This window comes from Perca flavescens, chromosome 16 (assembly GCF_004354835.1).
Source record: "Perca flavescens isolate YP-PL-M2 chromosome 16, PFLA_1.0, whole genome shotgun sequence".
In the NCBI taxonomy this organism is placed as follows: domain Eukaryota; kingdom Metazoa; phylum Chordata; class Actinopteri; order Perciformes; family Percidae; genus Perca; species Perca flavescens.
In genome coordinates this window covers 28,994,648-29,020,028 of record NC_041346.1, presented here as the reverse complement: position 1 = coordinate 29,020,028, position 25,381 = coordinate 28,994,648, and the positions used below count along the sequence as shown (strand labels likewise).

At 41.3% G+C, this 25,381-nt stretch overlaps 1 protein-coding gene across 2 annotated transcripts; it reads right to left on the bottom strand.

Moving 5' to 3' along the window:
- ash2l (ash2 like, histone lysine methyltransferase complex subunit) lies at positions 1 to 24,621 on the bottom strand. 2 transcript variants are annotated; one of them, XM_028601502.1, is made up of 17 exons: positions 24,497 to 24,621; positions 22,631 to 22,697; positions 21,972 to 22,117; positions 21,422 to 21,510; positions 19,413 to 19,507; positions 15,925 to 16,020; positions 14,765 to 14,860; positions 13,873 to 13,948; positions 13,114 to 13,131; positions 11,436 to 11,535; positions 7,575 to 7,792; positions 6,980 to 7,147; positions 4,211 to 4,404; positions 2,969 to 3,061; positions 2,771 to 2,869; positions 2,526 to 2,585; positions 1 to 765 (listed from the first exon to the last, which is right to left on the bottom strand). In XM_028601502.1, exons 1-17 carry the CDS (start codon positions 24,553 to 24,555, stop codon positions 658 to 660), a joined length of 1,782 nt encoding a protein of 593 aa, XP_028457303.1. In that variant the 5' UTR covers positions 24,556 to 24,621; the 3' UTR covers positions 1 to 657. The 2 variants fall into 2 exon arrangements, with proteins under 2 accessions (XP_028457303.1, XP_028457304.1); XM_028601503.1 differs by lacking the exon at positions 13,114 to 13,131.
- Between the last annotated feature and the right edge of the window lie 760 nt (positions 24,622 to 25,381).

Genomic DNA, 25,381 nt, shown 5'->3' with positions numbered 1-25,381 from the left:
TCCCCAAAGGTGAGCTTACGCAGAATATCTGCAAGCTATGGAAAAAGATGCAAGATGTGTGCCAGTGAAGGAAATGCAGAGCACTAATTTATCTGCATTATCTCCATCTGAATTCATTAATGAGCTCAACTTTTTCCATGTAGCATTTCATTTTTATTTATCTACCCAGAGTATAAAACAGTAAGTAACTGACACACATTTTAAAACAAACAAAATTAGCAGAAAAAAAAAAAAAAACTGAACGCACCAAAGACTGCAGGACGGGCTCTTGTCTACAGAAGGTGTGCGACACATGGAAGTGGGTCTGTTTGGCTGCAACAACATGCAGAACATCAGCTGTTCAACAGGATGCCCTGCTGAGATCTCTCTACAGCAAGACTACAACTTCAAAATGTTGATATTTCTTAAAGCGGAGCACCAAAAGTAAGTTGATTATTATCATTACCGTTATTATCTTGGTGGAATCATTTTTTAACAGCGTATTTTTTTTTTTTACGTTTTAACTTCCCGTCTTGCAAAACTTAAAACCGCAAGGGAGGAAATCAGCCACGGTTTCTTTGAGTGACAGTTTGCTGCAGCGTGTGGTGCTTTTATTTTTACTGTCTGAAGATGTTTTTGACTGGGGGGGTGCGAGGGCGTACTGAATTCGAGCCGTGTTCATCCTTCGTACGGAGGGCTGCGTCGTCCGTCCACGTCCGTCTCCACGTGGTACAGCATGTCAGCCAGCGTGTGTTCGATCACAGCTCCCCAGCCCATGTCGCTCATCTGAGAGGGAGGAGAAAAGAAGAGAACAAAAAACACAAAGAAGATTGATCAAACAAACAGCTCAGTGGACTTTAGCGTGAAGTCTGTAAGGATGTAACTCTAAGGGCGCAAAGCCAGACGCAAGTGTCTTTGCTAGTTTAAGACAGACGCAGTTGTCAATTTCCCGTCCAGCGCCCATCTGTGCGCCCATGGGCGTGCTGGTGTTACAGGGAGGTGTGTTCAGGTGCATTCTGGGCGTGCTGGTCTTACAGGGAGGTGTGTTCAGGTGCATTCTGGGGGGGCGTGCCCGTCTTACAGGGAGGTGTGTTCAGGTGCATTCTGGGCGTGCTGGTCTTACAGGGAGGTGTGTTCAGGTGCATTCTGGGCGTGCTGGTCTTACAGGGAGGTGTGTTCAGGTGCATTCTGGGTATATTGCTATCTTGAGGCAGCGGGGAAGTGATCGCGCCATTGACCAACAAAAACCTGGTCTAACGCAGCATTTCATTGTTATTTTAACAGAGCATTAGTAAAATGCTCCTAGGCTCGTGCACACCACGCACACACTATGCTTGTTACACACACACACGCAGAAGACTACAAAAACTAAAAATATTACAGTGCAAATCCTCCATCATAACAGCAATGCTCCAAGGTCCAAACGCGCCTGGCTTTTAAAGGGAATGGGAGATGATCTCTGATTGGTTGATTGCATGTTACGCCCAAAACACACCTCTGAATTAATGAAGATAACTAAGTACAACCATTTAGAACCAGGATCAGGTGCACAGACCCTTTTTTGTCCGCCATTAAACTAGCAAAAGTGGATTTGGACACGCCCTAAACACACCTGCTCCAGACGCTTCACCCTGTGCGCTTAGACCGTGGAAATTGGGCCCTTATTCTCCTTGTGGTCCTGAAGCACCGGGCAGACTTTCATCTCGGGACTATTGCTAAACTAAAATCCTTCCTTCTGTTGTAAGGACTTGGAGACTGTTATTACTGTATGTACTGTTATCTTATTCCGTCTCGTCTTCCTTGTATTCTGGGATTTGCCAGTCATCTTTACCACGCCTGCAGCTCGTCCAGAATGCGTCTGCTAGATTGTTGACTGGTACCAGAAGGAGGGATCACATCTCCCCGATATTGGCTTCTCTTCACTGGTTACCGGTCAAATATAGAATCCCTTTTAAGGTAACGTTACTTGTTTTTGAGGAATTACATGGATTGGCCCCTTTCTATATTGCTGATCTCCTTATCCTACACCACTCCTCCAGGAACCTAAGATGGTCTAATCAGTTGCTTTTATATTAGCTCTTCCACAGTCTGGGATGAAAACAAAGAGGGATCGTGCCTTCTACGTTGTGGCCCCCAGACTCTGGAACAAACTTCCCATTCATATCAGATCTCCTACCGAGATCTTTAATCTCGTCTTAAAAACACATTTTTATTCTTTGGCGTATGATTTAGTTTAGGGACAATTGTATAGAAGTGTGTTGTTTGTATGATGTTCATTGTGTCTATAATTTTATATTGTTTTTAAAACATAACTTTGTACAGCACTTTGTTCAGCCTAGGTTGGTTTTAAAAGTGCTCAATAAATAAATTGACTTGACTGTGCCTTGCCGTTGTAGCCCCCAAACTCAGGAGGACGACAACCCTGTGCGGTTTTTGTGTTCTTTCTATGTATTTTTATTCTCCGATTGTACAGCACTTTGGGTCAACTGGTGTTTTTAAATGTGCTTTATAAAGTCAATTTGGATTCGGATTACTGAAGCTCTCACCGGCTGGTACTTCAGATCCTTTGGAGGGTGTTTGAAATGCGGCCCAAAGTTAACAGACACCTGAAAGGAGAGAAGGAGAGAGAGAGAGAGAGAGAGAGAGAGAGAGAGAGAGAGAGAGAGAGAGAGAGAGAGAGAGAGAGAGAGAGAGAGAGAGAGAGAGAGAGAGAGAGGGTAAAGTTTAGCAAACTTAAAAAAGATCAACTAAGCAGCGGCTGAAAACTCGCCAACACAAGACGCGTACTGACCGTGCAGCTCTTGTAGAGTGAGATGGCGGGGAAGTACATGCCTTCAAACAGGTTTTCAAAGGCTACACCTTGGCTCACTCCGTTTTTATAGAATATCATCTGGAAAAAGAAACAAAAACAAACGGGACCTACGCGTTAACGGCAGCAAACAGCGCCAGGGCTTCTGACTCGATTTTATTTCTAAAGAGGACTTCTCACTTTGCTGGAGCTCATCGACTTCAGGCTTTTCTCTGCTTTGTCGACATAGTCCTTTTCCTCAAAGTACAGGTAGCTCTTGAACTTGATTAGTGCCTGAAAAGAGCAGATTTAGTATATCAGAATATGTGGGCATTCAGACCAAAAAAGGTGATGCAGCAATTTGCCGCAGGTTGCCGGGGAGGGGTCAAAACAACGGCCCGTTTGAGTGACGTCCTGTTGTGTTTTTTAACCCCCCGCCCCCCCCAATGCGAGAGAGTGGTGGATAAGACGAGGACTGTGCGTCGGCGTTGTTCAGCAGTTGTCGGGTATGTGAGTGGAAATACATTTAACATGCTAACGCATATCAGACGCCATCACCCAGGTGTGCCAATCACTGGAACGAGACAAAAAAAAAACTGTCCAACTTCTCCTCCCTACAGTGCTTAACCAGTCTTTAAGATACTAATTATTAAAAGTTAAATTAAAGGGAGAAGAGCTTCGATGTTAAACAAGAGCTTATTCATTATTTTACCGACTGTTAAAACAAGCAAATACAGGTTAATCTCTCATACTCCACTCTTTCTGCACTTGCTCGGTTTACTTAAAGTTTTTATTTCACTGCTGAAAGTGACTTTATTTTGTGGTTGATTGATAACTACATCTGGCTTCAGGTTGCACTGCAAACAATTTTAATAAATAGAGATTTGAACCTTATTGAAATTTGTTTTGTGCAAATTGTTAATAACTGAGCAAAAATGGGAAAATAATCGCTGATTGAAAAATTAATTGAAAAATTAGTCGTTAGATTAGTCGACTCATCGGAAAAAAATAATCGCCAGATTAAATCGTTTAAAAAGTAATCGTTTGGGACAGCCCTAGTAGCGAGTGCTTTGTTGTTGCAGGAAACATTCAGCTGTTACACAAACTCCCGGGCAGTCCAGTGCTTGTGTTTGGCGTTTTAAAACGTTCTTGTGGCAGCGATGTTTCCTGTATCCTGTACAGGACTCTCACACTGCCGCAAAACACACCGACAAGTCTGAGGTCTGGTTACATGATTGGCCATCGCAGCTTGACGTGGGGTTGCGTTTCTCCAAAAGAGCCCGGTACCAACCCAGCCGCAGCCTAAAAACGCACTACACCCATTCAAAATCGATAGAAAGACCTACAGTGTGTTTTTGCCGTGTCCGCCAAAGAAAGCAGTCCGAACGCGGCCTAAAGCAGCGTGCTGAGTCCGGGTAGTTCTCATTGCGTGTCGGGTGTTACCTTGTCCTTGTAGGTGTCCGGCAGAGCCTTGGCAGTCTCCGTGGCGTCGGGCAGCTCGATGAAGAAGCCCAGCGTGTCTCCCTGACCGTAGCTAGAGGAGTAATGCTTCCCTATCGACTGGTGGAACCGCGTGCCCTTCTTGCTGCGCCACGAGTAGCTGAACTTGTCGTAACCCAGAGGTGCCTGCAGGTTTCCTGCGACATAAAAAAGGAAAAAAACATCTAGAAAAAAAAATTTCAAGAAAAATATGCTGCCAGGCCTTAAGAATAAATAAGTGTTTTTTTTTACACCGGGATAACGGCAGATTGGGCCTGATCACAATACATATCTAGCAAAAAGAAACACGTAACAGTAAGCTAGCACACAATATATGGGTCGCTTGTGTTTAGAGAGCATGAAGAAATTAACACTCTCCTGGAAGAAAACATGACTACTTAGTCATGTCCTATTTAGAACACAACATGGGGTAGTGGTGCACCTGTCTGCTTTAATCAACCACCAGACTGTTAGTGAGTGAGTGTGTGTGTGTGTGTGTGTGTGTGTGTGTGTGTGTGTGTGTGTGTGTGTGTGTGTGTGTATAGAGATAGAGAGAGAGAGATAGAGATAGAGAGAGAGAGAGACGTTGTCTTGTGTCGTATGATAGTTAACAAATTAAACACTTCAGCAGAGGTGTTAGGTTTAGTGGCTTGACGGCTGACGGTAAAGTAAGGGATTTGATTCGTGGGGGTATTTTGGCGACAATAGTTTTGTAAGTTAGCAGAAGACTTAATTTTCTCGCGTTGCACAGCGCTGTGAAGGAATGATCTCCGAGATTAGGTTATGTTCTGCCTCGGTTTAGAAGTGGTGAATGTAGGCTACAGCTCACAGCAACATCATACGACAGTGTCTGGCTTATATCCAGCAATCATGTAGCTAATGTTGGAAGCAGGAAAAAGCTGAAAAAATGTGCCTGATTTTTATTTTATTTTTTTTATCTCGCCGCTTTTCACAAATGAAAATAAAAATGGAATTTTTTTTTTTAGGGGACTTTCCCACCCGAAAGTCCGAACCAAGGTCCAATCCAAGGCTGATGTTTTTGCATTTGATCCAGTAAGTTTTGGTTTCACACTGCAGTTATGTCCGGACCATCCAAAAAAATGTTTTAACACTAGAAACAAACCGGACCGTGGTTCAGTATGATCCAGAGCGAGACTGCCTCTTTTGGATTTCAACCATTGGGTCCTGACCGTGGTCCGGTGGAAGTTTCACACCTGGAATTTTGGTTCCGGACCAAACTGAAAAGTCAGGAAGTCCGGACCAAAACGAGGTAGGTGTGAAAAGCCCCTAACGTGGCGTAAACATACACGCCACTTTCCTAAAGCTGTATCTGTACGCATTTTAATTTTATTTTTTTATGAAAATGCACATTAATGAACATTTCTGTAAATGCGCCAATGTTAGCCAGTCGGCTAATTTTCAACTGTAGTCCTAGTTGCCTAGCATGCATGTCTTTATGGTTGGAAGAAACCGGAGCACCCGGAGGAAACCCACGCAAACTCAAACTCCACACAGAAAGGCCTAAGATGACCTGGGTTCGAACCCAGAACCTTCTTGCTGTGAGTCAGAAGTGCTAACCACTGAGCCACCGTGCTGCCTGTAAGTAAGTTTTCAGCTATCCACTTGTATGTCTACGCTGTATACAGCAAATGTAAACATACCCACCACGTGGGTATGCGAGAACGTGACGTACTATCGCGAGAACGTCACGCGTGTAAAAAAAAAAGAAAAAAGGGTTAAAGAACACAGGGAAAGGCTTTAGTAACACAAAAAAGCGCCAAAAACACGGGAAAAAAAATGACAAAAACACGCTTAGGAAAACAATAAACGGTTGGGTTTAGGAAAGAAACTTAAAGGCTTAAAAAAAAAAAAAAAAAAAAAACTGAAAATCGCGATCCCGGCTCTCCTTGGTGAAAGTCCTGCGTTTTACCCATCCTCCTTATGTGGTCCTACGTCCCTTTATACTAGAGATGGCCCGATACCACTTTTTTGCTTCCCGATACCGATTCCGATACCTGAACTTGCGTGTCGGCCGATACCGAGTACCGATCCGATACCAGAGTGTCATATATTTCATTATGTTTTAACAGCTGTATACTACTATACCTGTATGGATGTGATATGATGTATAACAGCTGTATACTACTATTCCTGTACGGGTGCGATGTGATTTCTATTTTTGTTGTCAGTCTGGCTCAGGTTAAACTCTTTGTGAAACATGAACAAACACAAACCTTGAATGCCCCAGAACTTTCTTTTATTCTCCAGTTTGACAGTCAGTTATAACGGAAAAAGAACATAAATAAACTACTTTTAATGTAGATTTTCTTTAGGGCTTTATTACATGGTACCGGATCGGTGCATAAACTCCAGTACTTCCCGATACCGATACCAGCGTTTTAGGCAGTATCGGAGCCGATACCGATACCAGTATCAGTACCAGATACCGATACCAGTATCGGTATCGGAACATCACTACTTTATACTACTCGCTTTGGTGGAAATTCACTCGTAATGTGGGTCAATGGCGGGCGATTTGCCTAGATAAACACGCTAAAAAGCGATTATGCATCTTGATAACACGCCTAAATGGCATACGAAGTGGCGTGTCGTACATACGCCACTTCATGAGATCAGTCTGAAAGCCCCTTAATCTCACCGCTTTTCACAGATGAAAAAACTTGAAAGAAATTTGCCAACAACAAAAAAAAACGAGAAGGAAGCCCCACTGACCGAGCGGTTGCGACCAGCCGAGCCTGGCGGCCGTCTCTGGAGGCATTTCCTCAACGGTAACCTCAAAGTACCAGGAGCCCTTCCGGATCCCGTGGGAGGCTCGCACCATGGAGTAGCCCTTCTCCCCGGTCACCGTCAGACGGTCGTCCGAGATCTTCAGCTGCGGCGCTGCAACACAAACACACATTAGGGCTGTACGACAGGAGGAAAATATGCGACATCGTTGTTGAATATCGCGATAACATTATTACCTGCAATAACTTATAACAGATATCGAAGTATACTCAGTTCTGCTGCTTTCAGTATTCTGCTAAAATTCAACAAATTGCGTGTTGGATTTAAAACTAATGAAAGGAAATCATTTCAAAAAGATTTTATGGAACAAATTGAACATTGAATAATACAAAATGAATGAGTTACATTTTAAAGTGCAGTTTTCTACTGATATTTTCCTTCAACTAACCAAAAATATCTGAGTGTCTTTCGCAATGGGTTTATTGCGCCACTTGATAATTAATTTATTTCTTTACATAGTGTGAAAACATAATTAATAGAGATAATTGGGTTATTTTTCTGAGTTTGGACTTTTCAGTACCTCTGTCATGTAAAGCCAGCAGCACCCTCTCATACAGACAGGCCCTGTACAGATCCCCAGGGATGGGTTTGCCGGCCCAGCAGTCCAGTTCAAGCTTCTCCGGGTCTGGAGCGTGAGGATCTGGCTCGGCCAGGATGTAGCGGTACCCGTCTTTGTTGAATGGGTGCTCCAGCGGGTAACCGTGAGGAGGAAGGCGCTGGGCCGAGAACAGGGGATCGCTGCCACGAGGGAGGAAGAGGAGCACACGTTTGATTTGATTCGTCGTTTATTTAAAAAGGAAGACTCTGGTGATACACTATACCAGTGGTTCTCAAACCTTTTCCAATAATGGACCCAATTTGAAATATGTTAGTACCACCGGGCTAAACTGCACAAAACTATTTTGGTAGACAAACAATGCCTTGCTTTAAAAAGAGGCACTTAAACTGAAACACTCACATGCTATACTTTAAAAGGTGCCATGACATGGTGCTCTTTGGATGCTTTTATATAGACCTTAGTGGTCCCCTAATACTGTATCTGAAGTCTCTTTTATATAGACCTTAGTGGTCCCCTAATACTGTATCTGAAGTCTCTTTTATATAGACCTTAGTGGTCCCCTAATACTGTATCTGAAGTCTCTTATATAGACCTTAGTGGTCCCCTAATACTGTATCTGAAGTCTCTTTTATATAGACCTTAGTGGTCCCCTAATACTGTATCTGAAGTCTCTTTTATATAGACCTTAGTGGTCCCCTAATACTGTTTCTGAAGTCTCTTTTATATAGAACTTAGTGGTCCCCTAATACTGTATCTGAAGTCTCTTTTATATAGACCTTAGTGGTCCCCTAATACTGTATCTGAAGTCTCTTTTATATAGACCTTAGTGGTCCCCTAATACTGTTTCTGAAGTCTCTTTTATATAGACCTTAGTGGTCCCCTAATACTGTATCTGAAGTCTCTTTTATATAGACCTTAGTGGTCCCCTAATACTGTATCTGAAGTCTCTTTTATATAGACCTTAGTGGTCCCCTAATACTGTATCTGAAGTCTCTTTTATATAGACCTTAGTGGTCCCCTAATACTGTATCTGAAGTCTCTTTTATATAGACCTTAGTGGTCCCCTAATACTGTATCTGAAGTCTCTTTTATATAGACCTTAGTGGTCCCCTAATACTGTATCTGAAGTCTCTTTTATATAGACCTTAGTGGTCCCCTAATACTGTATCTGAAGTCTCTTTTATATAGACCTTAGTGGTCCCCTAATACTGTTTCTGAAGTCTCTTTTATATAGACCTTAGTGGTCCCCTAATACTGTATCTGAAGTCTCTTTTATATAGACCTTAGTGGTCCCCTAATACTGTATCTGAAGTCTCTTTTATATAGACCTTAGTGGTCCCCTAATACTGTATCTGAAGTCTCTTTTATATAGACCTTAGTGGTCCCCTAATACTGTATCTGAAGTCTCTTTTATATAGACCTTAGTGGTCCCCTAATACTGTATCTGAAGTCTCTTTTATATAGGCCTTAGTGGTCCCCCTAATACTGTATCTGAAGTCTCTTTTATATAGACCTTAGTGGTCCCCTAATACTGTATCTGAAGTCTCTTTTATATAGACCTTAGTGGTCCCCTAATACTGTATCTGAAGTCTCTTTTATATAGACCTTAGTGGTCCCCTAATACTGTATCTGAAACCTCTTTTATATAAACCTTAGTGGTCTCCTAATGCTGTATCTGAAGCCTCTTTTATATAGACCTTAGTGGTCCCCTAATACTGTATCTGAAACCTCTTTTATATAAACCTTAGTGGTCCCCTAATACTGTATCTGAAGTCTCTTTTATATAGACCTTAGTGGTCCCCTAATACTGTATCTGAAGTCTCTTTTATATAGACCTTAGTGGTCCCCTAATACTGTATCTGAAGTCTCTTTTATATAGGCCTTAGTGGTCCCCTAATACTGTATCTGAAGTCTCTTTTATATAGACCTTAGTGGTCCCCTAATACTGTTTCTGAAGTCTCTTTTATATAGACCTTAGTGGTCCCCTAATACTGTATCTGAAGTCTCTTTTATATAGACCTTAGTGGTCCCCTAATACTGTATCTGAAGTCTCTTTTATATAGACCTTAGTGGTCCCCTAATACTGTATCTGAAGACCTCTCTTTTATATAGACCTTAGTGGTCCCCTAATACTGTATCTGAAGTCTCTTTTATATAGACCTTAGTGGTCCCCTAATACTGTATCTGAAGTCTCTTTTATATAGACCTTAGTGGTCCCCTAATACTGTATCTGAAGTCTCTTTTATATAGGCCTTAGTGGTCCCCTAATACTGTCTCTGAAGTCTCTTTTATATAGACCTTAGTGGTCCCCTAATACTGTATCTGAAGTCTCTTTTATATAGACCTTAGTGGTCCCCTAATACTGTATCTGAAGTCTCTTTTATATAGACCTTAGTGGTCCCCTAATACTGTATCTGAAACCTCTTTTATATAAACCTTAGTGGTCTCCTAATGCTGTATCTGAAGCCTCTTTTATATAGACCTTAGTGGTCCCCTAATACTGTATCTGAAACCTCTTTTATATAAACCTTAGTGGTCTCCTAATGCTGTATCTGAAGTCTCTTTTATATAGACCTTAGTGGTCCCCTAATACTGTATCTGAAACCTCTTTTATATAAACCTTAGTGGTCTCCTAATGCTGTATCTGAAGTCTCTTTTATATAGACCTTAGTGGTCCCCTAATACTGTATCTGAAGTCTCTTTTATATAGACCTTAGTGGTCCCCTAATACTGTATCTGAAGTCTCTTTTATATAGACCTTAGTGGTCCCCTAATACTGTATCTGAAGTCTCTTTTATATAGACCTTAGTGGTCCCCTAATACTGTATCTGAAGTCTCTTTTATATAGGCCTTAGTGGTCCCCTAATACTGTATCTGAAGTCTCTTTTATATAGACCTTAGTGGTCCCCTAATACTGTATCTGAAGTCTCTTTTATATAGACCTTAGTGGTCCCCTAATACTGTATCTGAAGTCTCTTTTATATAGACCTTAGTGGTCCCCTAATACTGTATCTGAAGTCTCTTTTATATAAACCTTAGTGGTCTCCTAATGCTGTATCTGACCAACTGCCACTTTGCTTGTTTGAAAGCCATGATGTCTCTCTCACTCTCTCTCATGGGTGGGCCAAATTCTCTGGGGGGGCAAAGCAGAGAAAGGGGAGGTAACCTTGCTCCTTATGACCTCATAAGGAGAAGATTCCGGATTGGTCCATCTGAGCTTTCATTTTCTCAAAGGCAGAATAGGATACCCAGGGCTCGGTTTACACCTATCATCATTTCTAGCCACTGGGGGACCATAGGCAGGCTGGGGGAACTCATATTAATGTTAAAAAACCTCATAAAGTGACATTTTCATGCCATGGGACCTTTAAATGTTTACAATAACTAAATCCATTTATAACTATAGTGTATAATTACTTTTGCACGACTGATATGTTTTGAAGGAACATTAAAAGAAATCTCACATACCCCCTGCAGTACTCCAAATTACCGCTAGGAAGACACGTACCCCCTGCAGTCCTCCAAAGTACTGCCATTTGAGAAACACTGTCTACACTATGCTTGTAAGAAAAAAATCCAAAGAAAAGAGGTGCATTCTGGGAGTATTGCTATCTTGAGGCAGCGGGAAGCGATCGCGCCATTGACCAACAAAAACATGGTCTAAAGTCAATAACGCAGCATTTAATTTTTAGTTTAACAGCAAATCAGTAAAATGCACCTAGGCTTGCGCACAGTGTGCACACACTATGCTTGTTACACACACAGGGACAGTTTTATGCCCGGACGTTATTGTAGAAACAAACATTGTGATTGGGTCTATACCTTCGGGTTCTCTTAGTAGCTCCTGCAGCAGTGCCCTCCTGTTGCTGCTGCTGCTTGCGTTTGGCCCCTCTTCCTTTTCCTGGGCCAGGGGCCAAAGCACCTTCAAAACAACACAAGACAGATTACACTCCGGCGCGCGCACGCACACACACACACACACACACACACACACACACACACACACACACACACACACACACACACACACACACACACACACACACACACACACACACACACACACACACACACACAGGGATTAGTCAGCGTGGCTATCAGCCTCTTCAACGTGACCAACATCGTTCTCTTGCTAACAAACACTGACGTTAGGCGACCAGATGATGGGATCAGATTCTTTACTTCCTCCCAGGGGAATGTGGCATCGTAAATATGAAGTAGGCACCAAGAAAAAAAATGCTGTTATTCCTTCACACAAAAAAAAGGACTAATCAATCGGTACGTGTTTAGCAATAACTCACAAAAGAAAAGCACTGGCTGCACAAAACAGCACTTATATTTTTCATTTTTAAGGCTCTAATGATTGTGTCGGTTTCTTTATTTTGTACGTAAAACCACGATGAGTCAGCTAGCTCAGATATTAACACCCGAAGATATTCCACTAAACATATTCATGTGGTAAAGAAAGTAGTTCCACATACATCGGAGAGACAGTCTTCGGTTATTGAGCTATTGTCTGACTAACTGTCCCGTTTAAACAAATGCATTAACGTAATGTGAAGCTATTTTTAAAATGGGATTCCTGGTGGTTTTTTCAACTCACTTCATAATCTCCAAAATTACAATTATGCTTACCAACTACAGACAGCAGGCAAAGGGAAGTCTCAGGACTAGTTTTGCACTTTTACTTTAAACTCATACCTAAAATAATTCAATTAGCATGTGGCCAATGGATCTGACCCGAACATTATGAATGAAGGAGAAGGAAGAGCGAGGGTAAGGCTAATTAGCATTGGAAGAAAGCCAATAGCAAATCAAGAAAAGCACTCCGATATCACATATGTTGCGGTACTGAGTGTCATTCAGTGAGGAGATTTTTTATTTTCAATTTCAGAACCTATAAGCAGCAAGCCAGAAACGAGGAAGGGTATGTTCACCGATCAAAAAGGAGGTAGGGCTGGGCAATATATCGATATTATATCGATATCTGGGACAATATAATTTTGGATATTGTTACATCATAATATGGCAAAAGTGTGCCAGTCTTTCCCTGGTTTTACAGGCTGCTTTACGGTAAAATGATGCCATTTTCTGAACTTCCCAGACGGTTCTAGCTGTTCTTTTATTTGCCTTTAACCACTCGGTCATTAAGTTATTACCGAAAAACTCATTGGTACAATATTTAGTAAAAGCACCAATAGCCAACCCTACAATATCGCCGCAATATCGACATGGAGGCGTTTTGGTCGAGAAAATCGTAATATCTGATTTCCTCCATATCGCCCAGCCCTTAAAGGAGGCAAAGCTTTAGGGAGAGAAGCAGGAGCAGAACCAAACGGATGCAGAGAGCACACAGAGAGGGGGGGGTTAAAACTGGACGTGGATGAAGTTGCCCACGAGATGCTCATTGAGAAACCTCAGGGCCAACTTCTATCCAGAGGGTTACAGGACACATAAAGCACACGCATCAGCTCCAGAGGCCAAAATACCACATAGTCACCTGAGAAAGAAGATCCACCTGGAACACAATGCACAAAATCGCCATGGTCACCACATTTAGTACGTCTCACTCTCAGCTTCGGGGGAGTTTAAAGTGGCCAGTGATGTGATACATCCCAGCCCCTCTTTTGATACTGAATGGTGCAACTTCATTTTTTTTTATCTGTGTTACAGGTCAAATGTACAGTACAGGCCAAAAGTTTGGACACACCTTCTCATTCAATGAGTTTCCTTTTTATTTTCATGACTATTTACATTGTAGATTCTCACTGAAGGCATCAAAACTATGAATGAACACATATGGAATTATGTACTTAACAAAAAGGTGTGAAATAACTGAAAACATGTCTTATATTTTAGATTCTTCAAAGTAGCCACCCTTTGCTTTTTTATTAATAAGGGAAAAAAATCCACTAATTAACCCTGACAAAGCACACCTGTGAAGGTAAAACCATTTCAGGTGACTACCTCATGAAGCTCATTGAGAGAACACCAAGGGTTTGCAGAGTTATCAAAAAAGCAAAGGGTGGCTACTTTGAAGAATCTAAAATATAAGACATGTTTTCAGTTATTTCACACTTTTTTGTTAAGTACATAATTCCATATGTGTTCATTCATAGTTTTGATGCCTTCAGTGAGAATCTACAATGTAAATAGTCATGAAAATAAAGAAACACATTGAATTAGAAGGTGTGTCCAAACTTTTGGACTGTACTGTATATGGATTTTTTCAGTTCAGACTGAGTTTTTCTATGCTTACCGTTGAGCCCAGCAGCAGTGGGAGCAGCAGTGGTCTGTTTCTGCGCGTCGTAGGACGGTCCAATGGTTCCCAGGTCCTACAGAAAAGTAACAGCGACTGAAATTAGACTTTAGATCAGGGGTCTTCAACGGTTGTTGTTTTTTTAGCCAAGAACCCCTTAACTAAAAGAGAGATGGAGCAGGGACCCCCTACTCCATATATTGTATAAAATGAAGTTGCATAATGAACTGGGCCTACAGTAACGTGTAGGGCCACCTAAAGCCTTTATACGTTTTTTGCATAGGATACTAAGCTATTGAAATAGCCTACTAATTGTTGCCATGATTTTATAAATCATGTTTGAATGTTAAACATACTGTACATTTAGCCCAGTGAACCGTGTATGTGCGTGGCCTTAGAGACTACCTTACCTATGGGCCAGTTAGCAATGGGGATTTTTTGCTTGCTAATATAATATGTTGGATTCATGTTAAGTCTCAATTAGCTTTATATCAACTCATTTGTCAACGGCTTGAATGTAACGGACGTTCATTAATATCAAAAAAAGTTATGCACTAAAGCTTTAACCTTTCAGAGTGTAAAGTGGGTTATAGTGTATAGTGTATGTGATTCTGGAAAATATTCTAGGAGGTATTTGTTATTGTTTTGGATTGTTGCAATAATAAGAAAGCATATTTGTCCACTCCTATGTTGATAAGAACATTAAAAAAAACTTGAAAAATATCTCTATTAAAGTACATTTAAAACAGATAAAGATGTGTGATTAATGTATAACAAGTATAACCATGGACACAATATTTGAATGGATTGAAAGCCCTAATATAAAAAAAAAAAAAGTTCTGCAGCCCAAAGCCCCTTCCTATATACTGTACTACAGCAGAGGGATGAATACCTGGTCCAACAGGCCGAATTTGGGGTACTCCTCCTCTGGGTCTTTACTGCCGGGGTCAGGGTGTTCCTTCACCAGAAACACATCTCGCTCTTTACTCTGGAAAATAACCACAAGTACCATTACAAAACTAACATAATAACCGTGATATTGGCATATTATTTTGCTCCATATGTAGATGTTCTCCTTAAAGTTGGCGGCTGCGATGAAACAGCAGCTGGAGGAGATTCAACACGATGGGAGACACTACATTCGTTCCTACAGAGAGGCGAAGTCCCTCCCCTTCCAGTGGACCGCCTGGGACCTTATTTCAGAAAAGACATGGCTAGGACATATATGCTGGCCGACTGAAAAAAAAGCCAGCTGTATAGTAGAGGACCCATCCCACCCTGGACCCTGCCTGTTCTCTCCCCTCCCCTCCCGGACAAGGTACAGAGCAATAAAATGTAAAACAAATCGGCTGAAAAACAGCTTCTTCCCAAGAGCTGTAGACACTAGAATCGTTGTTTTGCACAATCCGTTTTATGCTGCTAACTTACATTAAAAGAGTTTAAAAGGTCACTTTTTAAACACTTACTATTTGAGATAATTTGGATAAATTTGGCTTTAATTCATATTTATTCTAGTTGCCTTTGTCTGTGTTCTGTTTATTTAACTTTGTTCCATTTTATCTATTCATCCATCCATCCATCCATCTATCCATCTATCATCTACCTACCTACCTACCTGGTTCCACAGGCCTTTCTGTGTGGAGTTTGCATGTTCTCCCTGTGCTTGCATGGGTTTCTTCCCACCATAAAAACATGCATGCACTACAGTTGAAAATTAGCCGACTGGCTAACACTGGCGCATTTACAGAAATGTTGATTAATGTGCATTGTCCTAAAATAAATAAATCTTCTTCAAACTTTTAATAGTAATAGAGTAATTCTTGGCTCAATTCAAACGGGATCAGATAATTATCTGTCTCTCCCCGTTTACTTACCGGACATAGTTTCTTCTGAAATCAGATCCCATGGGGGTCCACCGGAAGCGGAAGGACTTTGCCTCTCTATTGGCTGCTTCAACATAGACTTGTTTTCATATGAAGGATTCAAAGCATCTTTTAGATTTCTCTGTGAATCGGGTACTCCGTTTCCCCACACTGTACAACACAACATTACCATTGTCTTCACAATGTTGTTGGGCCAGGTAAGCTTCCCAGGTCTCTGACGGGTCGTCATGCACTCCCAGTACTTGTCAATGAATGGTATGATATCCTGCAGAGAGAAATCAAAGACTGACAAATACTTGGTTGACCTCAGCAACATTCTCGATTACTCTCTCACACACACACACACACACACACACACACACACACACACACACACAATGATAATGCGACACACATATGGATATAGTACCAGTTACTTAAAATCAGAACTTATACTACGTTACATGGATTATCAGTATATTAGACAATGATCTTAAATCTAGGTGTATATTTATTTAAAGGTGTGATAGAATGCAAAACTGATTTCACCCTGTCATAGTTGAATAACGACAGTTCGGTGGGTAAATAGGACATACAGTACAGGCCAAAAGTTTGGACACACCTTCTCATTCAATGCGTTTTCTTTATTTTAGAAAGTACATAATTCCATATGTGTTCATTCATAGTTTTGATGCCTTCAGTGAGAATCTACAATGTAAATAGTCATGAAAATAAAAAGGAAACGCATTGAATGAGAAGTTGTTCCAAACTTTTGGCCTGTACTGTACATAGAAGCTCAAAGTCCCACTGACACCCCTTTACTATGAAAATCTCATATTTTGAAACTGTCGCTGAAAACGGGCGAATCTCAACAAACCTGGAAGTTGACGTCAACCTCCCAAAAACCAATAGACAGTATATAATGGACCAATAGACCCCGTTGCTCTGGACGGAGACCAGTGACAGCTATTAGAAGCACTTTTCCGGTGATCACTAGCTTTACTGCGCAGCCTCCAACTGACAGAGACAACGTAGATGTGACGTGAGCAACCTGTCTGAAAGTGTGAAGTCTTCTGGTAGCTGTGCCGAGAGAAATCTCAATCATTCCCAATCTTACAGAGACGGAGAGTGTAGGTATATGTAAGGAGATAACATAGACACAGGCTAATTACTGATCACTAACATGCTAGTTAACATTAGTAATTAAACCTAAACAGCTAATGGAAGTCCAAACTGCCTGTGAGCTTCTCCTGTACTATACGGTAATTCCTCTACTGTGCAACAGTAAGTCTCGTGGTTATGACACAATCGTTAGCTTATTTTTACAAAAACGTCTGCTACGGAGCTATTACGTGAGGTACAAGGTAATGGAGCCTTTTATACATTGTCGTGTTACTTTAGAAATAAATAATGGACAAATAGAGTCTTTAAACGCTTCAGATGTAAAGTTATTTGCAGTCAAGTGACGTAAAAAAAAAAAATGGCGGACAGTGTAATGCTAACAAGAGGTGATCACTTTGTAGCAACAAAATGGCGCCATCGGAGGTTCGCGTTCTGAAGCGAAGCTTACCCCCCCTTGCAAAAAAACGGAACCTTTGTCAGCCCATGGGTGTATTAAGAGAACGGTCACAACATTTACATAGGCTACACAACTGACCTGAGATCAGGTAGTCTTCTGAATCTAGCTAGGTCACGCAGATCTCTGCTATTCCATTACAAAATTCACTTCTGAAACTTTTTTTATGCGAGAAATCAACTATGTAAAGCTCAAATATGGGCCACTTTACGAAAATGGATGGCTAATTGCAAATTTTGTCCGACTGTGTGTTGGAGTTCAGCGCCGGTGCTGCCTGTGTTGCTGCCTCGCCGCCCAGCCTGCCTTCCTTCACACACCCCGACCTGCTATGAGGTACTTGGAGCTCCGTCACGACTGGCAGCCCACAGCACTCCATACCCGCGCAAAGTCACCGTCTCTTGGGGTAATAGACAACTAAATGCCCCTGCTCTGACAGAGCTCCAGGGCCTGAAACTCCCCTCTTCCTGCTAGATAAATGCCCGGTGTGTGTGTGAGTGAGAGCACGGTCAGCGAGCTTGTTACACCAGCAATCTCTTACCACAGGTTTCAGTAAATCTTTTAATGTGTAATTATAATGTGTTGAGTTATTTAAACAAACGATTGGGGAAATAAACGCCTCTTGCCCGCGAGTCTCATTGATAGAGCCTGCGGCTGGATGGAGCTAGCTACCTCCTCTTAGAATTCCTCTGGAATTCACAAACATTCATTAACTTGAAATCGGACACCGTTGTTAGCTTTATAAGACATTTAGTTAGATGTTGTATAACTGGCGTGACGAAATTCAAACTGTAAATATACTCGGAATTACGACCAAAAATGAAGCTAACTAGCCTCAATCTTGTACACATAGCTAGGATTGTAGGGACAGTCGCAGCTAACGAAACCCTTACAGCTCACAAATATTCATTAACTTGAAATCGGACACAGTTGTTAGCTTTATAAGACATTTAGTTAGATGTTGTGTAAGTGGCGTGACGAAATTCAAACTGTAAATATACTCGAATTACGACCAAAAATGAAGCTAACTATCCGTGATTTGTAGCTACACATAGATAGGATTGAAGTGACAGTCGCAGCTAACGAAACACCTAGCTAAACTTCACAAATATTAATTAACTTGAAATCAGACACCGTTGTTAGCTTTATAAGACATTTAGATAGCTAAGTGGCGTGACATTGTGTGTAACATGTGGTAAGAGATTGCTGGTGTAACAAGCTCGCTGACCGCGCTCTCACTCTCACACAACGGGCCATTTAGCTAGCAGGAAGAGGGGAGTTACAGGCCCTGGAGGTCTGTCAGGGCAGCCAGCCTAACGGAGCTCACAGCAGGCAGGGGTCTGTGAAGGAAAGCAGGCCGGGCGGCGAGGCAGCAGCACCGCCGCTGAAGTCCGACACTTACCATACGTCTTACCATATTTGCAATTAGCCATAAATTTTGGTAAAACGGCCCATATTTGAGCTTTATATAGTTGATTTCTCACATAAAAAAAGTCTCAGAAGTGAATTTGGTAACGAAACATTGCAGTGTCTGGAATATGAGATTCTGTCGCTTCTTTAATGTGTGTGTATTGGGGATTCGCTCAACCAATCAGCGCGCATCTCTAATGTCTGCGTATGGCAATTCGCTCAACCAATCAGCGCGCAGCTCATCTAAATATTCACGAGCATACCATATTTGGAAGAAAAGCTCTTGTTACAAATAGGGCCAAAACAAAGAGATGCATGAGGGCCAATAAAATATTAACCAGGCCATTTTCAGCCCAACCAATGTTACATACCCCATTAGGAGACCATAAGGAACAGTGTGAAATACTCTATATAATCATTCTATAACCCCTTTAACATTCATTTTAATTGTGCCTGCATTATGAATTCAAATTGATTTCCGGTAGGCCAACACTTATTTTAGTAATTTAAAATAATAATAGTAAGAATTGCATGAATTTATTTATGCTATGTGCAAAATTTTGGGCTCCGTCTTTGTGACATCATCTTTACGGAAAGTCAAGCCTAGTTTATTTGAAAAGCTCCACATCACGTTTACTTGCATGAAATTGCTTTAGAGGGCCGATAAAAGTTTTGTGAAAGCACGTTTAGCGCACCTTGTCTTTGGAGAACATGGTCTTTGGGTGCTCGTCTTGTGTTCTGGACCGCCACGTCAGGTTTGCCAGCGCTGTGAGACACATCTCCTTCAGGTCTGAGACACAAGAGACAGAAACGGGTTTGTTAAAGGCTACAAATGTTGATGGCAAGTGTCACAAAGTTTACGCCGCCGCCATTTTAGGTTGTTTGTAACACACAGAACTAGGGATACAACAGTGGTTCCTCTATGTTGATTTTGTAGTGGCGGCCCGCCATGGGAGAATTTCTGCCGCCACGGTATCAGAAATAGGGCAGACGCAGAATGTTGTCACGGTTGCCTTTTAAATTATCCAGCCGACACGATGCACCCCGTTGGCTACCGCTCACATTGCAGTTTTAGGGCATTTCACACTGACAGCCTTCAAGCCACGAGACCTGCTGGAAGAGGTGGTCTCGGTACGCTTTCAATCCAACTCTGGAGCAGTTCGTTTGTGGTGAGAACGTGATCCGTACTCGAATCGCACCAACTAATATGTACTCTGCAAGTCTGAGCTGATGTCTCCTGTAGTCAGGTGTGTCCTCCAGTCTGAGCTAGTGTCTCCTGTAGTCAGGTGTGTCCTCCAGTCTGAGCTGATGTCTCCTGTAGTCAAGTGTGTCCTCCAGTCTGAGCTAGTGTCTCCTGTAGTCAGTTGTGTCCTCCAGTCTGAGCTAGTGTCTCCTGTAGTCAGTTGTGTCCTCCAGTCTGAGCTAGTGTCTCCTGTAGTCAGGTGTGTCCTCCAGTCCTGAGTCCTGTAGTCATGTGTCCTCCAGTCTGAGCTGATGTCTCCTGTAGTCAGGTGTGTCCTCCAGTCTGAGCTAGTGTCTCCTGTAGTCAGTTGTGTCCTCCAGTCTGAGCTAGTGTCTCCTGTAGTCAGGTGTGTCCTCCAGTCTGAGCTAGTGTCTCCTGTAGTCAGGTGTGTCCTCCAGTCTGAGCTAGTGTCTCCTGTAGTCAGTTGTGTCCTCCAGTCTGAGCTGATGTCTCCTGTAGTCAGGTGTGTCCTCCAGTCTGAGCTAGTGTCTCCTGTAGTCAGGTGTGTCCTCCAGTCTGAGCTAGTGTCTCCTGTAGTCAGGTGTGTTCAGCAGTCTGTGATGCAGCAGAGCAGCAAACTGTAGCAGCTTGCAGTGTTTCTATCACAGAAATAGACTGCGGTCAAGCTCGCCGTCTGTCACTCGTATCTTCGTGGTCGAACCAACTGCCGCTAAAATTGGAGCCAGATGCTAGCAGAGCAGAGCGAAGACTCGGTGACCAGAGCAGACGTAGTAACGTCTCTCGCCAAACAATGTCTGATCATTTTAATGAAATGAGCTGGTTTGACCACTAGACCAGAACACAGGCCCTTCTTCCTGTATTTACTTTCTTGCTCCCTCCCCCAGACATATCTGACCAATAAGAGGGCTGGACGTTCTTGCCTGATTTGTAATGACGTATTTTGGTACACTTGGATTTTTCCAGGTGTGAAACCAAACCAAACCGACCGAGGGCAAATCGCTCCGAGTTTACTACCTCACCAATTGATTCGGAGCAAAGCAAACAAACCACAGTTGTGAAAACGCCCTAACAAGTAGAACTATTCAGAGTTCGTTGGGCCTGTCCAGTTGAACTCCACGTATTGTTGTGTTGATGGAGTTTATTGTCAAAACGTTCGCTTTCTTCCGAGTCAACTATTAAACGACCAGCTCCACCAAAAATGTCACCGCGGTGGGTCCGTTCTAATTGTACAACGTTTAGCTTGTCAGTTCTAACCATTAACCGACAAGCAGGCAGCGGAGTCACATTTCAGCCGTCCCAAAAATAAAATAAAAATACCAACAGATGTATCCTGGAGTTCTCTCAAAAACATTAATTTGTTTGAAAAGGTAATAAAGACAGAAATATTTGTATTTGACTGAAAGAGACAATTACGTTATTATTGTTAATCGCAATTATTTCTGTGACAATTAATTGTGCGGCAACATTTGGAATAGCTACAGCCCTACACACAACACCTACTTGCTTGTTTCCTGAGGAAGTAGGTGTTGCCGCTGTGATGGCACACGTTGCAGTGGAACACGTAATTAGTCATGAAGGGAAGACAGGTCCTGTAGAGGAGGAGAAAGAGGATTGAATCCTGGAAACTAAATCAGTAGAGGTGGGAATCTTCACTGATCTCCCGATTCAATTACGATTATCATGTCAGCGATTCAATTCGATGTCTCGATGCGTCAAATAAATGTTTCTATTAAAGCCATGTAGGATGTTTAATTCGTAGTTTTTCAAGCTTCAAAAACCAAACATTCTGCAGTGCTCTAAAACTAAATAAATTGGACACATAAAACTATACAGCACTGAGCACATGGCACTTCCTGAATGTGCAAAACACATACCAGAATATGTAAACAGAAATGTTGTTAGGCCTACATTAAAATGTAAACAGAAATAATTGATTATGAGCCGGCCGATTATCGATGCAGCATCGTCCACGTCCACGATTCCATGCATCAATTATTTGATTAATTTCAACACCTCTACTAATCAGTATAGTTGTGGAGCTGCCACGTACGCAGTGTCGATGCCAAATGTGTCTGCGGTGAACCACTTCATACACAAAGCACACTGCAGCTCCACTTCTCCCAGCTGCCTGCCGCTCTCCTCGTCTCCGGATCCAGTCAGCGCGTCCGCAGCCTCGGAGCCCTCGCCGGCCGTTTCCTGGAACACACAAAGTCTGCTCAGAACTAAAACAATAGCAGCATCTGTATTGGGGCTGTGCAATTAATCGAAATGTAATCGTGATTATGATTTCGGCTCGCAGCGATCACAAAAACAGAATAATCGAGAAAAACTATTATTTAGCTCATTACGTTTTGCAAGTAAACTCTTATTTTCTCTCGTGTTCTGAATGAAAAAATAAAGTTTAAGTAGGAAAAGTATTAAGGCAAATTTCACAGATGTATGTGTTTTTTTAATGTTGATTTGTTTAAATTTTTTTAAGTTCAATAATTGCAACATCTTTCCAGAAGTCAACGAGCAATCGTGTTAAATTATCGTGATTTCAGTATTGACCAAAGTAATGGTGATTATATTTTTTTCCATAATCGAGCAGCCCTAATCTGTATCATGACTTATAGCAAAGCCACGGACAGACAACATGCGGTCACAAGCAATAAAAGAAAAGACAAAATTAAAAAAAGTCAGAACAATAAAAAGATTTCAGAATTTTACCATTCCCTCTTTGCCGTTGGATGATTCCGTATCCATGCTAGTGGGTAGTTCCCCAAATGCAACATCCCTGAAAGTCAACAGAAAGACTCCTCAGATATTAAGCCAAACCTGTAAAGGTTTTAAAGCTTTAGTGCGTAACTTGATCACGATCACAGAAGACTGTGGATGCGCCGATAGTGTTGTTGTCATAACTTAGAATTCCTCATGGGGGCAACAGAAACTACGCACTATAGTTTTAAATTCATATTAACTGGTTAAAAAAAAAAAAAACTGACAAAATATAAAACTACACTTCTTTTTCTAATTAACAGAGCAAATTCACTAACTTATTACCCACATAGATATGTATATACATTGATACCGCTGCCCTATCTACGTGTGTGTGTGTGTGTATGTGTATATGTGTATATATATATATATATATATATATATATATATATATATATATATATATATATATATATATATATATATATATATATATATATATATATATATATATATATATATATATTTGTGTGTGTGTATTACCCACCCATTACTTGTACAAAGTTCTTATTTTTCCACAGCTGTTAGCATCCTTTCTTAACCATTCTCTATTTTGAGTCACACTTTTTCAGTTGATTTGCTTTGTACAACTGTATTCAATCTTCTTTTTTTGAAACATTAACTTTAAATTTATATATATATATATATATATATATATGTGTGTGTGTGTGTTTGTGTGTGTGTTGTTGTTACACATATATATATGGTATATATGTAATTTTACAGGGCAGTGGTGGCCTAAAAGTTAAAGAAGCGAGCTTGTGACCAGGAGGTTGTCGGTTCAATTCCCAGACTGACAGGATAGAATCTGGGTGGGTGAAAGTGAACTAATATATACATAATACATATAATTAAATTAAATGAGGCTCTTGTCCCTCCCTCATTACCACCACTGAGGTGCCCTTGAGCAAGGCCCTTAACCAGCAGATCAGACTGTGGTTGTACTGGGCAGCTTCCAGGTATGAATGTGGAACTGGGGGAATGTGATCAGGTCGTAGTTGCAAATGAAAATTTGTTCTCAAATAGACTTACCCTGGATGAATAAAAGTTAAATAAAAAAATGTCAACTCTTCTGTGCTCACCTGCCATTGTCATTTATTTTTACATTTACTCAAGTATTGTACTTATAAGTACATTATCAGCCACTTTCTACTTTTACTACATTAACGTTACATTTCTGAGGAAATATTTATTTTATTACTCGACTACATGTGTTAGATACCTTTAGTTACTTTAAAGATTCAGATGAAAATATCATTATCAACTAATAAATGTGGATGTGTTATTAGATATTTGGCTACTTAGCAGTATATAGCTAAAGTAATCAAATTATCTCCAACTTTACCAGCTGCATTATTACTACATTTACATAAGTTAATAATCTGAATACTTCTTCCACCACCTACTACTTCTCCTTATCAGAAATACATGGTGTTCACTAAAATGGACATTATTCAAAGGGAGTCTGGCGTAACGTTATGGGGTTTACATAAATACAAGATTATTAGAAGGACATATGAATGCATACCAAGTCTCAACTTATGCCCAGTAGACTTTATACGTTAGCCGGCAGACAGGGTAACATTAAACGGTCAGATATGTTGTGTTATGTCTTAATAAAGAGCAGCTAAAGTGTAACTGTTATTTGGTTCACTCGGTGAGTCTGGGGAGCGCTAACGATAGCTAGCCGGTGTGCTAGCTAAACAGCGTTTATGGCTCAAACAAGAGCGTAAATGTGGCTTATATTCTCACAGAATATCTGAATCATGGGCTTCATATTTGTAGCAATGATACAGCTCTTGCATGAAGGACACATACCCGTCTCCGGTCTCCGGTTCGATTGTAGCAGCACTGCCCGCCTCTCCTTCAGACGCCATGTTTCAAATCAATGAAAACAAAAAAAAACAGAAGAAGCGAGATGGAGACGGCGCATCTGCTTCCGGTTCGCTGCTGCTTCCGCTCAGCAGCGCCTCCGCAGGTTCACATGTGAAGTCTCTTTTATATAGACCTTAGTGGTCCCCTAATACTGTATCTGAAGTCTCTTTTATATAGGCCTTAGTGGTCCCCTAATACTGTATCTGAAGTCTCTTTTATATAGACCTTAGTGGTCCCCTAATACTGTATCTGAAGTGTCTTTTATATAGACCTTAGTGGTCCCCTAATACTGTATCTGAAGTCTCTTTTATATAGACCTTAGTGGTCCCCTAATACTGTATCTGAAGTCTCTTTTATATAGACCTTAGTGGTCCCCTAATACTGTATCTGAAGTCTCTTTTATATAGACCCTAGTGGTCCCCTAATACTGTATCTGAAGACTCTTTTATATAGGCCTTAGTGGTCCCCTAATACTGTATCTGAAGTCTCTTTTATATAGACCTTAGTGGTCCCCTAATACTGTATCTGAAGTCTCTTTTATATAGACCCTAGTGGTCCCCTAATACTGTATCTGAAGTCTCTTTTATATAGGCCTTAGTGGTCCCCTAATACTGTATCTGAAGTCTCTTTTATATAGACCTTAGTGGTCCCCTAATACTGTATCTGAAGTCTCTTTATAGACCTTAGTTGTCCCCTAATACTGTATCTGAAGTCTCTTTTATATAGACCTTAGTGGTCCCCTAATACTGTATCTGAAGTCTCTTTTATATAGACCTTAGTGGTCCCCTAATACTGTATCTGAAGTCTCTTTTATATAGACCTTAGTGG